General features: G+C 35.2%; 6 protein-coding genes across 23 annotated transcripts in view; 5 read left to right on the forward strand and 1 right to left on the reverse strand.

The window, feature by feature from the left end:
- Nucleotides 1–4,350, forward strand: part of LOC107365449 (uncharacterized) — a 46,099-nt gene extending 41,749 nt beyond the window's left edge. For all 18 annotated transcript variants that reach the window (XM_025161509.2, XM_025161510.2, XM_025161512.2 and 15 more), the window contains one exon: nt 304–4,350. In XM_025161509.2, coding sequence (XP_025017277.2) covers nt 304–4,184 — 3,881 coding nt within the window. In that variant the 3' untranslated portion in view covers nt 4,185–4,350. The remainder of the gene's footprint in view (nt 1–303) is intronic.
- Nucleotides 4,351–5,100: 750 nt separating this feature from the next.
- LOC107365611 (uncharacterized) lies at nt 5,101–12,302 on the forward strand. The gene is made up of 3 exons (XM_015933143.3): nt 5,101–5,667; nt 10,545–11,106; nt 11,191–12,302. The coding sequence occupies exons 1-3, from the start codon at nt 5,368–5,370 to the stop codon at nt 11,613–11,615; spliced, it is 1,287 nt and encodes a 428-aa protein (XP_015788629.2). The 5' UTR covers nt 5,101–5,367; the 3' UTR covers nt 11,616–12,302.
- LOC107365610 (uncharacterized) lies at nt 6,829–9,881 on the forward strand. The gene is made up of 2 exons (XM_015933142.3): nt 6,829–7,891; nt 7,975–9,881. Exons 1-2 carry the CDS (start codon nt 7,832–7,834, stop codon nt 9,721–9,723), a joined length of 1,809 nt encoding a protein of 602 aa, XP_015788628.2. The 5' UTR covers nt 6,829–7,831; the 3' UTR covers nt 9,724–9,881.
- Nucleotides 12,303–12,373: 71 nt separating the features above from the next.
- On the forward strand, nt 12,374–13,729 carry LOC107365612 (protein-lysine N-methyltransferase EEF2KMT). Its single transcript, XM_015933145.3, has 3 exons — nt 12,374–12,523; nt 12,689–12,785; nt 12,838–13,729. Exons 2-3 carry the CDS (start codon nt 12,714–12,716, stop codon nt 13,693–13,695), a joined length of 930 nt encoding a protein of 309 aa, XP_015788631.2. The 5' UTR covers nt 12,374–12,523; nt 12,689–12,713; the 3' UTR covers nt 13,696–13,729.
- A 134-nt stretch (nt 13,730–13,863) lies between these two features.
- LOC107365490 (popeye domain-containing protein 1-like) lies at nt 13,864–15,034 on the forward strand. Its single transcript, XM_015933007.3, has 3 exons — nt 13,864–14,409; nt 14,472–14,733; nt 14,832–15,034. Exons 1-3 carry the CDS (start codon nt 13,988–13,990, stop codon nt 14,931–14,933), a joined length of 786 nt encoding a protein of 261 aa, XP_015788493.2. The 5' UTR covers nt 13,864–13,987; the 3' UTR covers nt 14,934–15,034.
- On the reverse strand, nt 14,775–17,780 carry LOC107365484 (uncharacterized). Its single transcript, XM_015933001.3, has 7 exons — nt 17,544–17,780; nt 17,239–17,313; nt 16,798–17,137; nt 16,593–16,727; nt 16,112–16,527; nt 15,564–16,044; nt 14,775–15,487 (listed from the first exon to the last, which is right to left on the reverse strand). The coding sequence occupies exons 1-7, from the start codon at nt 17,637–17,639 to the stop codon at nt 15,297–15,299; spliced, it is 1,734 nt and encodes a 577-aa protein (XP_015788487.2). The 5' UTR covers nt 17,640–17,780; the 3' UTR covers nt 14,775–15,296.
- Between the last annotated feature and the right edge of the window lie 2 nt (nt 17,781–17,782).

Genomic DNA, 17,782 nt, shown 5'->3' on the forward strand with positions numbered 1-17,782 from the left:
TTTTTTGCTTCAATTTTAAAGATTGCTATTGAAAAAGAAAAGAAATTGAATCTCAATCTCTAATTGTTCTCTTAATTTTTCATCATAGGTGATTAATTTGCTGTTGAATTAAATGTTGAGTTTGATTGGAGTTGATTGTCTGGTTGAGCATGTTAACAGATTGTTGAAATGATTTACAAAGCAACACAAGAAACAATAACCTAACCTAAAGAAACCTTTTGTTTCCACCAAAAAAAATGTCTAAACCTTTAACTATTATTTCAGTACTAACCCAATTGTTTCAATGATTACCTAAACTAACAGATGCACGTGAATACAGTAAGGTTTGCACGTCACAATTAACTGCAGTTGAATCGATGGAAAGTGTTGAATCAACTAATAGATTACCCTTGTTAACAAAGCCTGAAACTGTTGACGGTTTAACCGGAAATTTATCTCCTCGTGAACCAGATAATTTGAATATTGATGTTGATCGTGTATCACCATTAACTAAACCCTCTCCGCCGGAAATAGTTGACACTGCCACAATGGAACAGGTTATATCACCAGTTATCGATTTTCCTGATTATTTAACTCCGGAAGTTCAGGTTAAGGTTGGTGTTTCACCGACAGAGGAAGTTGTCAACATGGCAACAGCTACAGAATCCACGGATAAACCTGAATTGGTTGATTTGGCCGATGATGTGCCTATTCAGGTTGAAGGATCAATGGCTTTTGTCAATAGTGCCTTTGAAGGTGCTGATGCCATTGATGCTCGGGAAGAGCTTAATGATGGTGCAGTCAGTCCATTTGAGATTATTCGAGATGAAACTGAACCAGTGAGAAATTCATTGGTTAGTCCAGATTCAGAGGTTTACTCGGAGACTCTTCAGGGTGAAGATGAAGTTATGAGACAATTGGATAGTGAGCGAGTTGAACATTACCAAGAGTCAACTGATGTTAATCAAGATAATTTAATGGGTTTTAAGGAGAAACAAATTGCTGTTTCAGATGTTGATGATGTTTTTGTTGGTTCGTCTCAAGCTAAATTGGAATCGACTGAAAGTGATGATAAATTGTCGACAATTGTTCATGGTTCTTCTCGACTTCATTCAGCCAGTGAGATTGAGGAAAATGTTGTCGTCTGGGAAACGACTATTCATCAACATTCAATTGAAATGTCGGATGAGGTCAGTGAGATGACTTCAAATGGAATGAAGATTCGTCTTGAGGAAAGGATTAATGAAGAGGTTGGAGAAACGGAGAAAAGTGAATCAACCGATTCGAGTGAATTGAAAAGGGAAGCTCGAGTGTTGGCCAATCAAATTGTGGGTAAAGTCAAGGAGACGATTCAATCACAGGGTTTAACGGAATCGGTTGAGATTTCAGATGAAGATTTGGTTGAATTGTCGGATGAACAGTCGACTGAGGAACAGCCAGTTAAAAATGAATCGATAGACCAAAAGGTTGACTCTGAGCAATTGTTTGGTACTAAAGTGATTCAAGATTCAATTAGTTCGGAAAAGGTTCGTGTTGAAAAGGAGGAAACATCCGAGATAATTGTCGATTCAAATGGCCAAGAATATTTGATAACTGAAATTAAAACAACCGAAGAAAAGACAAGATCTGAGACGATAATTAAGACTGATGAATTTACTGAGGAAGAGTCGATTGTTAAAATGAGAGTTAAACCCAAAAGTCAGAGTAATGATGAATTGGGTCTTGGGTCCAGTTTGGGTAAAGAGCAACGATTCTCAACCGATTCAGAAAGGTTGGCCAATTTAACTGGAGCAAGTTTATCTTCGACTCCAACATCAAGTGATAGAAAATTCGTGTCTTGTTTATCTGAATCATCTCGTTCTCCTGGAAGCTCTAGACCAACATCATCTGATTTTGACCATTTAGTTCCCAATTTTAGCCATGGTCAGGGTAGCTCATTGACTGGACCTTCTGGTTCTGAGTATGAAACGGCTGCAACTTCCCAGGAAAGTTCGAGTTACATTAGCGCTCATCAGGCAACCACTTCAGGAGAATCCAATTCATATGTAACAGCTAAATCTTCCCGTGAATCAACAATTTCGGTTGATTCGGATCATTCATTTAATTACACCGATTCTGAGACGAGTGAAACCTTGATTACTGGAAATTTTGCCGATGAAAGTCGAACTCCTGTTCCACAAGAAGATTTTGTTCCAGAAGTGAGAATCATTGAGGGTGTCCAATTGGATCAGAATGATCCTAAAGAAGATTATGATGAAGATGAAGACGATGGATCATCAACTCCGGTCAATTATGATTTAACCTCTTCACAAGTTAAAGAGCCTTATGAATCTGAAATACCGGAAGATGTTATTCGAAGTGGCATCGAGATTCCCTTTATGGCTGGTAGCTGTAATTGGGAGTTGATCGAGAGACCCGATCATTCCAGTTCATCGAGTCCATTTGAGATAATTCCAATAACAAATGAACAGATGACTGATTTACTCGAAGAGACACCAGAAAAGATGTTGGGTGAGAAAGTTTCAGCGGTTCCAGGTTTACCTCTTGAACCCATTGAGACAACAGCAAAGACAATGTCATTGTTAACATCGACCACAACCACAACAACTAAATCAGGAGCATCTCAAGCAAGTGGTAATGATGACGGTGAACAACAATCAATTTCAGATGCTTCTGTAACATGGTTGTCATCCAGTCTTGGAACTGCTGTTGGAATAGGAAACAATTCATTTGACAGTTCAACCGGTGGAGGTCAAATGTCGGATAGGATTGGTGTTAATGGTGGGCCCATTTCGGGTTTAACTGATTCCATCAACAGCTTTGAAGCTCTTGGACAATGTAGTGATAATCTTGGCACTGGTGATGCCATGTCTTCACTTGAGAGCCAAGGACAGGGCCACTGTTCATTGAAAGATCAGGTTATAACGACCACAACCACAACTTTGGTTACTTCATCTTCACCCGAAATGGCTTGCCTTGTTTCTGGTTCAGATGCTAATGAAATATCTGACTTTGAAAGGTACGATATTGATCGTTCTTCTCTTGGTGAGTTTTCACCCGGTCTACGATTACCTGAAGGTGGTCGGGAAACTCTTGGTGGATCATTGTCATCCGTCAACGACATCAATGAAATACCTTCGGAAGCAGCAGCAACTGATACACCATTAATATCTCAAAGTTCAGTTGCTTCGTCCATCTTGTCTGAACAGGCTCGACACCAGTTATCTTATGATTTAAGCCCTGAAATACCATGCCAAGGATCGGGTACAGTTGGTGAAACGCTTACAATGAGAAGCGATGAAACTCAACTTTACTCTGAAGGCGATGGAACCAGGCCTTTATCACCAATACCACCAAACGATTTTGGTTCAAATGCCGTTTCATCCATTGGAACTTATGAAACATGGGAAGAAAAATCTCCATGTTCCGATGATACAGACATGTGCATGATGATGACCCCTTCGTCTACTGATAATTTCAATGTTCCTCCTCAACTTGCAAGCATTTCGCCTTCATCTTCATCGACCGGTCTCATCATGGGCAATGGATCGTCTTCAATGAATCCCATTGAGGGAATGACCGGCATTGCGAGTGAATTGGGTCGAATCGAAGAAGAAGACGAAATTGGTTTTATCCTTAATTCATCCAAATTTAATCAGAATAATGGTTCTGCACACGAAGATTTTCGCACCTTAGCTTTTGATAGATCGAAACCAATTCCTGTTTCATCAATTGCTCCTGGACACATTGGTACTGTTGTTGAGGCTCATGAAGGTTCATCGACTGGCTCATCACTGCAAGAATTTGAGAAACTCGAAGCTGAAGTGATAGCAGCCAAGACGGGAACAGTTAGTAAACCTGCTCATCATGGTTCATCTGATTCAATTGGTTCATTTGGTTCGGTGGGAAATAAACTTGTCATTGGTAGGGGAAGTCAAGGTGATGACAATTTATCTGTAAACTCATTGATGGAATTTGAAAAGTTAGAATCTGAATGTCGAGATGCTGAAGTAATTGAAACTGCTGCTCGTGATGAAGCTGCTCGCCTCTCTGAGATTGAAGAAGGCCACGAGTCTCAAGCATCTGATTCACAGGAAACTCTCTCTGAACCGGGTCGATCTGATGAAGAAGACGCCGATTATGAGAAAAGAATGAAAGAAATTGATGAAATGATTGGAGTAACCAAATCCATCAATAATAATTAATGTTATTAAATGAAAGATAACTAACTAATTTAATCTTCATCAACATTTAAACTCCATCCATCTTCACCCAATTCAAATCATTAACTTATAGGTTCGTTAAGAGCTGCTAATATTCATTTAATTATTGCAATCTCATTAAATAAAGGTTAACAAATTGTCTGAAAAATATTTCAATTTTATTTCACTTTCACAAACAAAAAGCAATGGAAAATTCAGTAAACCTTTTTACATTCAAGCGAAATGAAATTTTCCCTTTTCTCAGTTTACACGACATTTTGATGACCTAGAGGCAATTATCAATGACTAACATTGATTGTCAATGGTGTATTGGCATGAGTTTCAATAGAGTTTTGTAAAACGAGAAAAATCAGTTAAGATTCTGGTATGAGTTGTAAAGGAAATGAATAAGACTTTACACGAAATGTCCTCGCTTTGGTAAGTTCCGGTGTTAAATTCAACATTTTACCCGAAAAGCAATCACCAAACATAATGAAATTTGTATTCAGTTAATCATGAAGCTGAAGACGCAAGAAAAGTCAGAAGTAAACAAAAAAAGCTCAGGGTTATTGAAAGCAACAAAAATATGAATCACATTTGATGAAATTTCGGGACTTAACCAGAATTTTGTCAACAATGTTGACTATCAGGGAAACATGAGTTGCCTACTTTGGGGTGGCAAAGTGGGTGTTGGATTAGAATTGAAAAAGACCCAAAAAAAGTAAAAAAGAGGGAAAGTAAAGACCCGGCTATCCCACTCTTTCTCTCTCTCTACTTGCTTCTTCACTTTACTGCAAGTTAAGGGTTACGGTCTGTTGCTGAGTCAAGGTTGACGATATTGTTTCTGCTTTTTTTTTGTTATCTGAAAGTAAATTTCTTATAAAATTCAGTGAAAGTGTTCTGAGTGAGTTTAGGTATTACACCGGAAACTATTTACTTGTATATAACAGCAATATCATCATTAAACATTAACCATTTTTATTGTCTTATCAGCTATCGCAACTTAACCCAACATCTGGTATACCTTTTAACGTTTTGTGCATCTTGCAGTTTTTTTCTGGTGTTTTTCTGGTTCTTTGATAATTTACTTTTTTCTTTGTCAACCTTTTGTTTTAAGACATTTGCCTTTGTTTGGATTAATTTTAACCTCTTTATCAGTTGACCATTAAATTATCTTCTGGTCATCATGATTCTCATTAAGTCGGGATCTTTACTTGTTGCCATATCTAGTTTGTTAATATGCTGTGTTTACTGTCAAAACAGTGATCCCAATAGTAACTCTGGAAATGCCAATAATCACAATAACCAAGGACAAGGTGCAAATGCACCTCAAACTTATTCATTTAACCAAGGAATTCGTCCCTATTCATATGGCTATAACACTGGAATACAGCCTTATAGTTACACTTATAATTATCCTAATGGTGAACCCACTGGACAACCAAATGGCCAACCAAATGGACAACCCAATCCAGGAGGATTTCAAGTAAGTATCAAATGATAATCAATGTCAAGTGTAAGATGATTTTTGGATCGATCTCATTGACTCAATTTTAGTGGCAATTTTTATTCATTTCTAGATTTTGTTCAGATATTTAGGTTTCAATATTTTAATTGAAATGGATTTTAATTATAATAGAAATTTTGATTCTATCGAAATGAACAGTTAAATTTTCTTAGGTTTTTCAGGTGCGACTATTTCAGTCCAACCGATCAGTTTCCGTATTGATTGCAATTAAATGGAAGGTCAACTTTTAATTTTAATAATGTTTCTAATTAGATTGTTTCTTGTATTATGATTGTGATTAATTGTTGACCTTGTTTCTCTTTTTCCGGTCACATTATAATCGTAAAATCAATCGTCAAGCTTTAAGTAATCTGATTATGTGCAATAATCAGCAATTGGATTACATTTTCAAAAAATAATCAAAGTTTATCTAAAACTAAATCAAGATTTAGTTGTAATATCAACTCAATGTTGCTGAAAAAGTTAACCTTGCTATTGATTAATGATTAAAAATATTGATGCAATATGAATGGAACTGAAGATGATATGTTAATTCAAGATGAGAGTGATTTAGTACATTAGATGATTTAACAGTTAAGTGAAGCAAAGCGAACAAGAAGACAGTCCAAGTTAATTGTTTGCAATTAGTCCAATCATCTTGAATTAGTGATACATCTTTTTAAGACTAAACACTAACCAATCAAGTGATCAGTAAATGCAGGTTCAATATAAATATTACATGAATAGCATGATAATTGTCAGGTTTGAATAAAAAAAGTGTATAATCTCCAATCTCGTTCCAACAATTATTTGAATTAGTGTAACGTTCAATCGATGAGAAACATTAATCTAGACAATGAAACAATACCAATTAAGCATCAATATCTTTATACCAAACTCACCAATTGATTGTTTCAAATATCAAGATGAATTGGATAACTTCAGATGACATCAAGACATTAATAATGCTCAAACTCAAGACTTGAGTCTCAAGTCTTTGACTAAATTAACTTTGATCGTAAAATAGACTTTTGCACTTCATACGAACTCCAAGTTACATGAAGTCAGAGTTTTAGATTTCAAGAAAAACAGTTTACTCGTCGAAACTGACCAATTTGGTGAAACTTTGAACTTGTTTCATTGGATTAATTTAAACTCATTAGATGATAAAATGTATGCCACTAGAGTTTTCAATTAACGGTTAACATTGTGAGCAAATCAAGTCAAACTTAACGGTTTGTGGATAACAATCAGTTAAAGTATGAAGGGAAGAGAGAAAAAAATCAATCATATTTACATTTAAAAGTCAAAATTTGTAGCACGAATGACACGGAAATAAGCGTGTCATTATCATCATAAGCATCTTGTTCATCTTCACCCTTGTATCAACATTCAACACAATTCAAATCACCTAATAAGTTTTACCTTAAATTATGTAGAGTCAGAAAAAAAAGGTTGAAAATGAATCAGGTGAAAGGTACGTTTAACTGAATCATTGATGATCATCAATGATGACAAACACCATTATCATCATCTATCATGATCACCATTATTCCTCTGAAGTCCTGGTTAAATCATTGAGACGCTACAATTTTCCTGTTTACTGACTTTTTGTGTGAAACTTATTATCAATACATTTTGCAAGCATTTCCATAATCAAAATCAGGTCTTCTTGTTTCACCTTGATCACCACCAAAAAACACCAAAAAACACGAATAACCCCACTATCACCTTTACCTCCTCCTCCTCCTCCTACTGCCTTTATTCAGCTCATCTTCATCTTGTTAACGGTTAACATCCAAAGGGTTTAACTGTTAATCAAAATTAGTAAACAGTTATTATTTAGAAACTGATTCTTCTCACAATTCATTTTGTTTGTTAAACAACCAAATTGTTTGTTAAATTCATCCTTTGCTCATCATTTGTTTACTTTGGTTCAACTGAAATTAATCAGATTCATTGTTTACTGTTTAACTGTGAATATTGTTCAACAAATTGGATAAATTCATCATTTTATCATGTTATTTATTTTTCCATGAAAGTAATTTAAAGCCATTTTTTGTACAATTTTGTTATTTGCAATTGGATTAACTTTTACATTGATTGATATTTGTGATTTGGTTAAACAGTTGAAGAAGGCAAAATGAATGTTAAACGTTTCAATCAACTTTTCCATTGTACATTGATTGTGCTCTTATTCAAGGTAAGATCAATATTGACTGGTGTCGGTTTAAACAGGGTTCAGAATTGTTCAAATTAACTGATTGGCATTCCATATCAATTTAGAATGGTCAGTGTAAAGAGATTGACAGTAAAACTGATTTACAAGAAGAGGAAGCAAATGATCCAGAGATTCGTTCACCTGCTTACTTGCCTAAGCCTAAGTCATCTTCAAATCCATCTTATTATGGTAAAGGTGAATCGTATGATGATGAGAGTAAAGATGGACCTTCATCGCCTCCTAATCATGGACCAAACCAACCACGTTCAAATGAAGGTCCCTGGCCTTTGGAGCGTCCCGATGTGCCATTAATAAAAGGAATCCATGTTCGCTGTGAGAAAAATTCAATGTCAGTTAAGGTTGACTTTGATAGACCTTTTTATGGTGTCATATTTTCAAAGGGACATTACAATGATCCTAAGTGTGTTCATACTCCAGCTTCAACTGGACGATCAGAGATTAGCTTTGACCTGAGACTTGATGCCTGTGGAATGGTGGGTTCAGATGAAGCCCAAGGTTCTCGAGGTTCATCTAAACCTTGGTTATTCACCGAGTCAACAATCATCATTCAACACGATCCCCAAGTGCAAGAGGTTTGGGATCAAGCTCGTCGTTTACGGTGCACTTGGTATGACTTTTACGAAAAGACAGTTTCATTTAAATCATTGAATGTTGAAATGATGGATGCAGTAACAACCAACTTCCTCGGTGATAACATTCAATGTTGGATGCAAATTCAAGCAGGCAAAGGACCATTCAATAGTGAGGCCACTGGCTTAGTCAAGATAGGTCAAACAATGACAATGGTTTTGGCAATTAAAGACGATGATGGTAAATTTGACATGTTGGTTCGCAACTGTGTAGCCCATGATGGCCATCACCGACCCATCCAACTGGTAGATGAATATGGTTGCATCACTCGACCACGAATAATGTCCAAATTTAAAAAGATTAAAAACTTTGGTTACTCGGCATCAGTTGCTTCTTATGCCTATTTCCGAGCCTTTAAGTTTCCCGATTCCGTCAATGTTCACTTTCAATGTGTCATTCAAGTTTGCCGTGAATCATGTCCACCCACAAGTTGCTCCGAGACTGGTTCAGAGCCAACCTTTCATCCCGATGAAGGTGAAGAGACTCGACCAGCAGCAACAGCAGTTGATCTTGCAGGCAACAGACAACCTGCCGGTAATGGTCCCATTGGTAAGCAACAGTCAACTCCAGTCAACTTGGTCAATGGCAATGGTAAATACACTGGTCCTTCTCTGGCCAATGCTGGTGCTGTACCTCGTGTTTTGGTTGCCAGTCAATCGCCTCATTTTGATGATCTCAATCGAACCTGGCCTTTGCCTGCAGCAACCTTTATTCATCCGAAAACACTGGCATCTCATCCATTGTATCCTCGCTTCCGAACCAGAAGATCAATCAACAATTCAACCGACATTAGTACAACAAAAACTATCCGAGTTGTTGCTCCTGGTGACATTTCATTTGATTTTTCAGCAACAACCGATCAAACTGAAACTCTAGACATTTTTGGATCAGATGCTTCTTCATCAACATCATTAATTTCAATTGATAATTCTAATCGTTATTGTGTATCTGGAGTTGTCCTTACTCTTTCAATTGTCATTATTGGTTTAATGTTGATTGTTTCCTCTTTGATTGCCGTTTTCCTTTACCTGCGAGTTAACCTTATGAATCGCTCTTTTTCAGTTTCACTCAAAGATTCAATTAGCTATCAAAATTTAGATCCATCCAAAGCTGCCTCACTTCGTAGTTTACAGGTTAAAACTCCTGGTGAAGCGAGTTGTTGATTTAACCAAATTATATTGAAATATTTTCTTCGGTTTTTAATTGTCATTTTCTGTCCATTTTGATAATGTTAATTTTGTGTCAATCTCTTCAATTGTTACTCTTGTCAATTTGATTGGTTTGAATCAATTAAAAAACGACTATTTATTGCCTTTAAAAATCATCACTGACCAGTTTATTAACCAGACAAATGTTGATAAACACATTGCTTCTCAATTGGTGATCAACTTTAAAAACGGTTTATCAATAAGCGCTACAAATAATGACACTAACCCAGTTTTAGTGACATCCTTCCGGGAACGCTTCTGTTAATCGGTTGTGTTGAAAAGATGAGACAAAATGATATCCAAAGTAATTAGTAATTTGAAGTAAATTGTAAGCCAAGAAAAAGTTGATGTTGAATTTGCATGAAAAGGTTTGAACCTGTTAATAATAAATGATATTCATCAGTTCATTATTATGATGAGCTTGATTGATCAACTCTAAGTGCTTACAGGTTGTTTCAACAAAATTCAACTTACAACTGGCTGAGGTTAAATGATTCGTGAAAAGGGTTGACATTTTCAACAAACTGTTTTCATCTCCTTTGGTGATAAACTCATTGCACGTACATGAACACACATGACTGTTCAAAATTATATTTCATTATTTTAATTACCATTTGCTACTTACTTAACCCTCTATCAGGCTCATTGTTTATTGTTTATACATTTCATGATCCATTTTAAATCATCTTACAATTTTATATTGACATTCATTGAATTTATTGAAGGAAACAAATTTAATTTTTCTTGAAAATAACAATTTAAACCATTTCTCAAAGGGTCAACCAGGATCAGCTTATCCAGGAGGAAATAATCAAAACTTTGGGGTAAATCCACAAGGCTATGGTGGCGCTGCTCCTCCTCCACCTCCACCACCACCAATACCATTTGATTTTAACAACGATTTACCCGGCTTTGGTGGTAATAACAATAACAACAATAACGCTCCTTTCCCGGTCTTTGGTGGCAACAATAATAATAATAATGGATTCCCAGGTATTCCTGCTATTGGGGCTGGTGGCGGTGGAGGAGCACCACAAGGTTTCCCTGGTATCCCCACTCTTGGTGCTGGTAATAATGGTGCTAACAATGGCTTTAATCCAAGTGAATTTGGTTTACCCACTGGTGGTGGTGGCGGTGGAGGCGATGGAATAAGTGAATTGGCTAATTTAGCTGGAAACGGTGGATCATCTGGAGGTGGATCTGCTCTTCCTATTCCAATTTTTGGCGGTAACGGTGGATCAGGTGGTTCCTCTTTCCCTGGACTCTCCGAAGGTAACTCTGGTAACGGTGATTTCAATTTTGGTGGTAACTCAGGAGATGGTGATTTTGGTTTTGGAGGTTAGTTTTTGTTTTTCATTGACAATTATTATCATAATTATTATTTTGAAAGATTACTGAGCTTTTTATTAATATTGTTTACAGGCGGTAATAACAACAATAACGATGATTTTGGCTTCGCAAGTAGCAACAATAATGGAAACAATGAATTTGACTTTGGAACCGGCAGTGGATCTGAAAATTTTGATATCAATATGCCTTCTCCAACCATACCTAATTCAATGTTAACTTCGCCTTCAACAATATCCACATCGACAACCGCTAAGCCGTCAACATCAACTTCAACAACAACAGCAGCACCAAAAATAACCAAGAACAAGTCAAAGAGGTCAATAAGATCAGTTGTTAACAAAGAAAAGGAAAACAATTTTGATCTAGAAGCAGCTGCTGATGAAACCACACTTGATTTTGATCCAAACAGTTCATACGGAATGCTCAATTTAGATCCTCGCTATCAGAACCCTAATCAAGGAGTTTACACTAATTACGCCGATTACAGGGTCCACTGAGTTTGTCGTTAAATTTGGGGAAAACATGCAGCACCAAAAACAAGACAATAGAGCGAACAATTTGGGAAAAAAGAAGGAAAACGAACGATTAAAAGCCCTTGAAATAATAATGTTTCCATTGCCATGGTTAATTTGATAGCGATAATGAAATAAAGTCAACCCAATAGATCATAAAGCAGGATTTATGTTTGAGAGATTTTTAAATTTTAATTGCTGTTGACCTTACTCGTTTCAGCTTTCCGATTATTACATCAACCAAATCTCATCTCATTCAATAACCTTAATCATACCTTGAAAAGCCTTAAACTACAGCAACTTAACTTGCCTCTATTGTCTTGCAAATTTGCTATCTATTTACTGATTCAAAATTGTTTATGTGCCTAACTTGGATCATTGATGGACCCACAGGTCATTTTCAATACTTAACACGAACCTTAAACAACTTAACCTTTTCTGAGCTATCATTAAATTAAAATCAAATTTAATTTTTTCCAATAGTTGTTCAGGTTTAATACAATACTCCAATCATCGCTTATTTATAATTAAGAATTTTTGTGTCCAATGAAAAACAAAAAGGCTTAATTTATTTTAATGTTTTTATTTAAATTAATATTTGCACTTTCTTTAATGTATAATTGGTCAATTGATTCTTGAAATAAAAAAAAGACACTTTTTTATCCTCGCAAATAGTACGAATCAACATTAACAAATAACATTTACATTAAAAGTTACATAAGGCAAACACTCAAAAGCTATTCACTTCACGTGGATTGTTTCACATTAACAGCTGACAGATGATTCATTCGCAAGCTTCAGTCAAAATTTGTTTCACTTGTTACTTTTGTCGTTTCTCAACTGATTTATTAGCTAAAGTTATTTTATTATTGATTTAGTTGTCCAACCCCAAGGTAAATTAATACGTGTAAACGATGACCTTTTAACACTTTTTTATTTTGTACGTTATGCCGTCAAATTTGCCGCGTCCTTATTCATTTCTGCCAATGGAAGTTGCTTTTGTTTGATCTGAATGGAGAAATTAAAAATCTGTATTACTTTTTCTTGAATATTAACAGATAACTTTGGTGCATTTTTTTCTCAATGGAAACTTTCGATAAAATAACTCAACTTTACCTATCCAGAGCTGCAATAAGTAAAATTTTGGATTCAATTGTGAGTAAATTATCCATGAAGTGAATAAAGTTAATTTGTATCTTTTAAATAGGACTCTAATCTAAACGAGGGTGGTTTATCGGAATGTGATCAAGTCAAGTTATTGAAATTGACTATTCTCCATGAAGTTGCAATCAAATTTCCTGCCTGTCTAAAGTATCGATCTTTGTTTTTGAAAAAGCTGATTGCTTTACTTGAGTCTCGTAATATTGAAATAGCTGAAGCAATTTACGTAAATTATACCAACCTAATAGCAAATAATCAAGAGAAAGATATCAATTATACTTCTTATTTAATCAAAGGACAAGTAATTACCGTTGAAGATACCGATAGTCTGGTTGAAGAGGGAACAACTGGTTTACATTGCTGGGAAGCCGGGAAACAATTCATTTCATTTGCTTTAAGTCATCAACATCTATTTGAAAACAAAACAATACTGGAGCTTGGTTCTGGTGTGGGTTTGACTGGAATTGCAATCAGCAAGTTAATTAATCCAAGCTTCTTTTATTTCACTGATTGTGATCCTCAAGTGCTATCACTTATCCAACGTAATATTGACATTAATAAATGTTTCAATTGCAAAGTTTTACCATTTCTTTGGAAAGATGAAAACGACTCAAAGTGTTTGGATACAATCAAACCAAATCTTATTATTGGCTCTGATCTAGTTTATGACCCAATTATAATTTCTGATTTACTCGATGTAATCAACAGGTCAAATCGTTTAAAATTATCAATGATATTTCTTTTCACAGATCGAAAAACTGATGTTTTGTCGCAATTTGAAAAAGCACTCAACTCTAACAAAGACTTGCATTGGGAGGTTGAAATCTTGCTAATGGATAAAGATCTGTTTTTTGATCATTCCTCGACTGAATTTAAATTTCATTTATACAAGATTAATGTTTAATATTTTTTGTCAAATTAAAACAATTTAAAAATCATTGCCAAATCTTTATTTATAATCAAACTTGCTTAAATTATGATGCTCACTAGATGAAATCAGTTTCTGCTGATCTGATATTGATTCGCTCTTGGACTATATGAAAGTGATATTGATCGATGCATCTCCGCAGAATCTTAAGCTATTTGAATATGAAATCATCTGAAAAATCAAATCTTACAATTTTTAGTGTTAATATCGATCAAACTTTAGTGTATTCAACAAAATATGTGATAAAATTTAATTTGCTTCAATTAAAATGGATTCTTGGATATTTCATTCAGCCAATATCTGCTTGGCTTTAGGTTTCATTGAATTTCCTTTGGAAAGTGGTCCATTAATTTCAAGATGTGCTTTGGTTATTGGTCTAATACTGCATTGTGATTGGTCAATAAAAGTAATTTGCTCGCCTCTGGTTTTCACTTGGAACGTTGTCATGTTAATTGTAAACATTGGACATCTGATTCACTTATTTTATACTTTAAGACAAGTCAACTTTTACTCCAAATCACTGGAAAGAGTTTATAACCGAATGTTCGCTCCAATGGGAGTATCAAAACTTACTTTTCAACGATTGTCATCAGATGACTTGGCCTCGATTCATAGGTTAGAGGCTGGTGAGGCCTATTCAATTCAAGGACTAACCAAGAACGACAGATTAAGTTTACTGGTTTCCGGAAGGTAAGTGATTTAACCATAGACAATTATAAGAATTAACAATCTTGACCGATTTTTTTCTCTAGAGCTAATGTAATTTCAAATGGGAAATATTTACATCCGATTGAACCATTGGAATTTATGGATTCGCCTGAATTTGAATCTAATTGCCACAATTCCGATGATAAAATGAATGTTTCTATTATGGCTGTTGTCCCGTGTCGGTACATTTCTTGGGAGAGATGTAATTTAGAATACCATTTAATTAAAGAAACTGATTTTTCAAATGCATTGAGTTATATGGTTGCTCGCGATATAACCAATAAGTTATACTCAATGAACAAAAAGGTTAGTTTGAAATTGCTAAAATAACAATTAAAAACACTAAATTTTTCGATTAATAATGAAATTTGGTGAATTTTATGTCAATATTTTACTTCTTACAGGTAGTCACTTCACAGGGAGTTCATCTGGACATTAGATTGCTTCTTGGAAGGAACAGACGTCTCCCAATGATTATAAAAGAAGATACAAGAAAAGTTGATTGAGATATGAATGAAAGTTGATTAAAAGATTAAGATTATCTGACCACTAATTTGCAAATATCATTACTCTTGTTTCAACGGAAAAATGGGATTTTAGATGTATACTTCTGCGAGAAAAAAACAAATGGATATGACAGGAATTAAGTTTATAACCAATTAAAGGTTTGCAGATGAAAAAGGTAATGTTTTAGCAATGGGACCGCAGCCATAATATTTGTTGAAGCATGTTCGGCGCAATTAGGAAACTTCATGAAGATAACATGAAGAAATGGTATTAAGGAAAGATGAGTGAATGAGAGGTGACAATGAATTATTTTCTTAGAAAATTGTATCCACAAGGAATGGACCACTTCAAGGAGATTTAGATTACGCTTTGGCCTTTTTCCGCATAAATCCTTTTGCTTCTCGTTTGAGTTCATCGATGTCATCATCTTCTTCGTAATCACTTTCGGATTCACTTTTTGCTCGACGAGATGCTCCCCTCTTTTTAGCCTTTGGCATTACTTCTTCTTCTGAAAATTCTTCATCACTTTCGTCATCATCATATGTTTTTTTACCTGTTTGTTTAAAATAAAAATAATTTTGAATGAAAATGAACAAAAAATAAATGAATAACAATTTAAACAAACTTACTCTTTTTAGTTGCTTCTCGTTTAGGCCTACCAGCAGCTACTTTAGCAGCAGGTCTTCCTCTTTTAGATGGTGGACTTGGTTTTTTTCTAACTTCTTCTTCTTCTTCTTCTTCTTCTTCCTCTTCTTCTCCGTCCTCTTCTTCTTCTTCCTCCTCATCCTCGACTTTTTTGGGTTTCTTTTGAGATTTAGAATTTTTATCCTGTTTTTGAGATTTTTCCTTTACTGGCTTAGCATCTTCCTCGTCAGATTCAAAATCAGAGTTATCAGGATGAGAAAACTCTTTCCGATGGGATGGATTCCTACGTCCACAAGCTTTACCTTGCTTGCAAGGCGATCTTTTTTCTTTCTCTACTTCTTCTTCATAATTGTCTTCTTCTTCTTCCTCTTCTTCTGAATCATCATCCCGAGCTCTTCTTCCTCCTCTTTTAGCTGGTTTAACCCTGTTTGATCGTCGAGTTGGCTTCACGGAATGTTTGACAGTCTAAAAACAAACAAATAAAAATTTGAAAAATAGTTGTACACAAGTAAATAAAGCAGTGCGAACTTACCTTCTTCTTTTTTCTATCTGATCTTTTCTCGTTTTCCCAATCACTACCGGATTCACTTTCTGAATCAAGTCTTCGCTTAGAGCCTTTACCTTTGTGCTCCATCTCCCAGTCACTTCCAGAGTCGTCACTCTTTCTTTTACCTCTTTTCTTGGGCTTAGTTTCTTCCTCGCTTTCACCATCCATAAAATCATCATCGCTGACAATATAATCATCTAAAGATACTGTTCTAGACGACTTGTGACGTTGAACAGCCATTCTAGGAGGCCTTCCTTTAGCAGCAGCACCTCTACCTCTACCTTTTTTAGTTTCACGCTCTTCTTCTTCTTCTTCTTCCTCTTCTTCTTCCTCATCTTCTTCATCTCCTTCATCTTCAGATTTTGATTCCTCTTCACTCTCTTCTTTGGCTTTTTTTCGTCCTGGAAGATAAAACAAAAAAGTCGTGAATGGTTTTGCAAATCGTATATCAACTATAAATCAATACCTTTAACTTCTTTAGCTTTAGTTTCCTTTTCTTTTTTAGCAGGCTTAGCTGACTTTTTTTCTTTTGGCTCTTCTATAGAATCATCATCTTTAGCATCGTCATCTTCCTCTTCACTATCGACTTTAGATCGACTACCTAAAAAGCAAAACAATTTAAGATAATTAGAAACATTAGGTTTAATAGATTCAAAACAAAAATCACTAACCTTTTGATTTTTCACTAGGTTTCTCATCTGATTTTTTTATTTCAGTATCTTTCGTATCCTCATCATCAACTTTGACTTCTGAAGATGCGGCATTATTAGATACTTTTGATGAATCTTTAACGCTGTCACCATTACATGACTCAGGTTCTTTATCAGATTTAATGTCATTTTTTGGTTGTGCTTCTGAACCATCAGAGTCACTAAATTCTACTTGAAATCTATAACCATTAGGTAAGAGGCTGAATATATCACCCTGAGACAATTTTTGTGTCTTATTTTGTTTTAAGACTTTGGCTGTCTCATCGGATTCGGTAGAGAAGTAGCAAGGATTAACATGGGTCTGGAAGATAAATAGCAAAAAGTTATTGGGGGGTTATGGCAATAGCGCACTTAAAATTGTGCTGAATAGTTTATTAATTTTATGCTTAATTTTCAACTCACGGAAGTTAGAAATAGTTCGCCAGAATCCTTAAACTCAAGAATAGCATGGTTTCGAGATACTTTTTTATCAGCACACTGTGAAGAGAAGGAGAGAGAGAAAAAGAAAGGAGGCATTAAAGAGAGCTGAAAAGAAAGGAGAAAAGAGAGACACAAGTCCACATAATGTTAAACCAAAAAGGCCGGTATAGACCGGAATGACAGTTCCATCAGTATTGTCAATCCTTTCGAGTTTAAATGTGATTAGAAGAGTCACAAAGTAGAACATGAATTAAACAAAAGAATAGGGAAAAAATAAGATTCCATACATTTAACAATGGTCCTCTTCCCAAGACTGTCTTCCCTTTCACTATCTCAACCGACTTTGAGCCATCATCTAAGGGCTTCAAGAAAAGTTTCACCATGATTAACACTGATGCGAGATATTATCAGATGAATTTTATACTTTTAAAGATGTATCAATAGTAAACAAAAAAAAATCAAATCAAAATAAAATATACCGATTTTCAACAGATCATTAATAGCGTTTAAGCTTGCTTTCAAAAAA

Source organism: Tetranychus urticae, chromosome 1, assembly GCF_039701765.1.
Source record: "Tetranychus urticae isolate SD_2017Ah chromosome 1, NJAU_TeUrti_SD_1.0, whole genome shotgun sequence".
Lineage (NCBI taxonomy): Eukaryota > Metazoa > Arthropoda > Arachnida > Trombidiformes > Tetranychidae > Tetranychus > Tetranychus urticae.

What these genes read in the sequence shown, in the direction of transcription:
- LOC107365611 (XM_015933143.3), top strand. Translation starts at nt 5,368, where the DNA reads ATGATTCTCATTAAGTCGGGATCTTTACTTGTTGCCATATCTAGTTTG. An exon ending in CCAATCCAGGAGGATTTCAA is followed by an intron (nt 5,668 to 10,544) that starts GTAAGTATCAAA and finishes CATTTCTCAAAG; the next exon opens with GGTCAACCAGGATCAGCTTA. An exon ending in TGGTGATTTTGGTTTTGGAG is followed by an intron (nt 11,107 to 11,190) that starts GTTAGTTTTTGT and finishes TATTGTTTACAG; the next exon opens with GCGGTAATAACAACAATAAC.
- LOC107365610 (XM_015933142.3), top strand. Translation starts at nt 7,832, where the DNA reads ATGAATGTTAAACGTTTCAATCAACTTTTCCATTGTACATTGATTGTG. An exon ending in TGATTGTGCTCTTATTCAAG is followed by an intron (nt 7,892 to 7,974) that starts GTAAGATCAATA and finishes ATATCAATTTAG; the next exon opens with AATGGTCAGTGTAAAGAGAT.
- LOC107365612 (XM_015933145.3), top strand. Translation starts at nt 12,714, where the DNA reads ATGGAAACTTTCGATAAAATAACTCAACTTTACCTATCCAGAGCTGCA. An exon ending in GTAAAATTTTGGATTCAATT is followed by an intron (nt 12,786 to 12,837) that starts GTGAGTAAATTA and finishes TCTTTTAAATAG; the next exon opens with GACTCTAATCTAAACGAGGG.
- LOC107365490 (XM_015933007.3), top strand. Translation starts at nt 13,988, where the DNA reads ATGGATTCTTGGATATTTCATTCAGCCAATATCTGCTTGGCTTTAGGT. An exon ending in AGTTTACTGGTTTCCGGAAG is followed by an intron (nt 14,410 to 14,471) that starts GTAAGTGATTTA and finishes TTTTTTCTCTAG; the next exon opens with AGCTAATGTAATTTCAAATG. An exon ending in TATACTCAATGAACAAAAAG is followed by an intron (nt 14,734 to 14,831) that starts GTTAGTTTGAAA and finishes TACTTCTTACAG; the next exon opens with GTAGTCACTTCACAGGGAGT.
- LOC107365484 (XM_015933001.3), bottom strand. Translation starts at nt 17,639, where the DNA reads ATGGTGAAACTTTTCTTGAAGCCCTTAGATGATGGCTCAAAGTCGGTT. An exon ending in ACCTAGTGAAAAATCAAAAG is followed by an intron (nt 16,728 to 16,797) that starts GTTAGTGATTTT and finishes TTTGCTTTTTAG; the next exon opens with GTAGTCGATCTAAAGTCGAT. An exon ending in TAAAGCTAAAGAAGTTAAAG is followed by an intron (nt 16,528 to 16,592) that starts GTATTGATTTAT and finishes TTTATCTTCCAG; the next exon opens with GACGAAAAAAAGCCAAAGAA.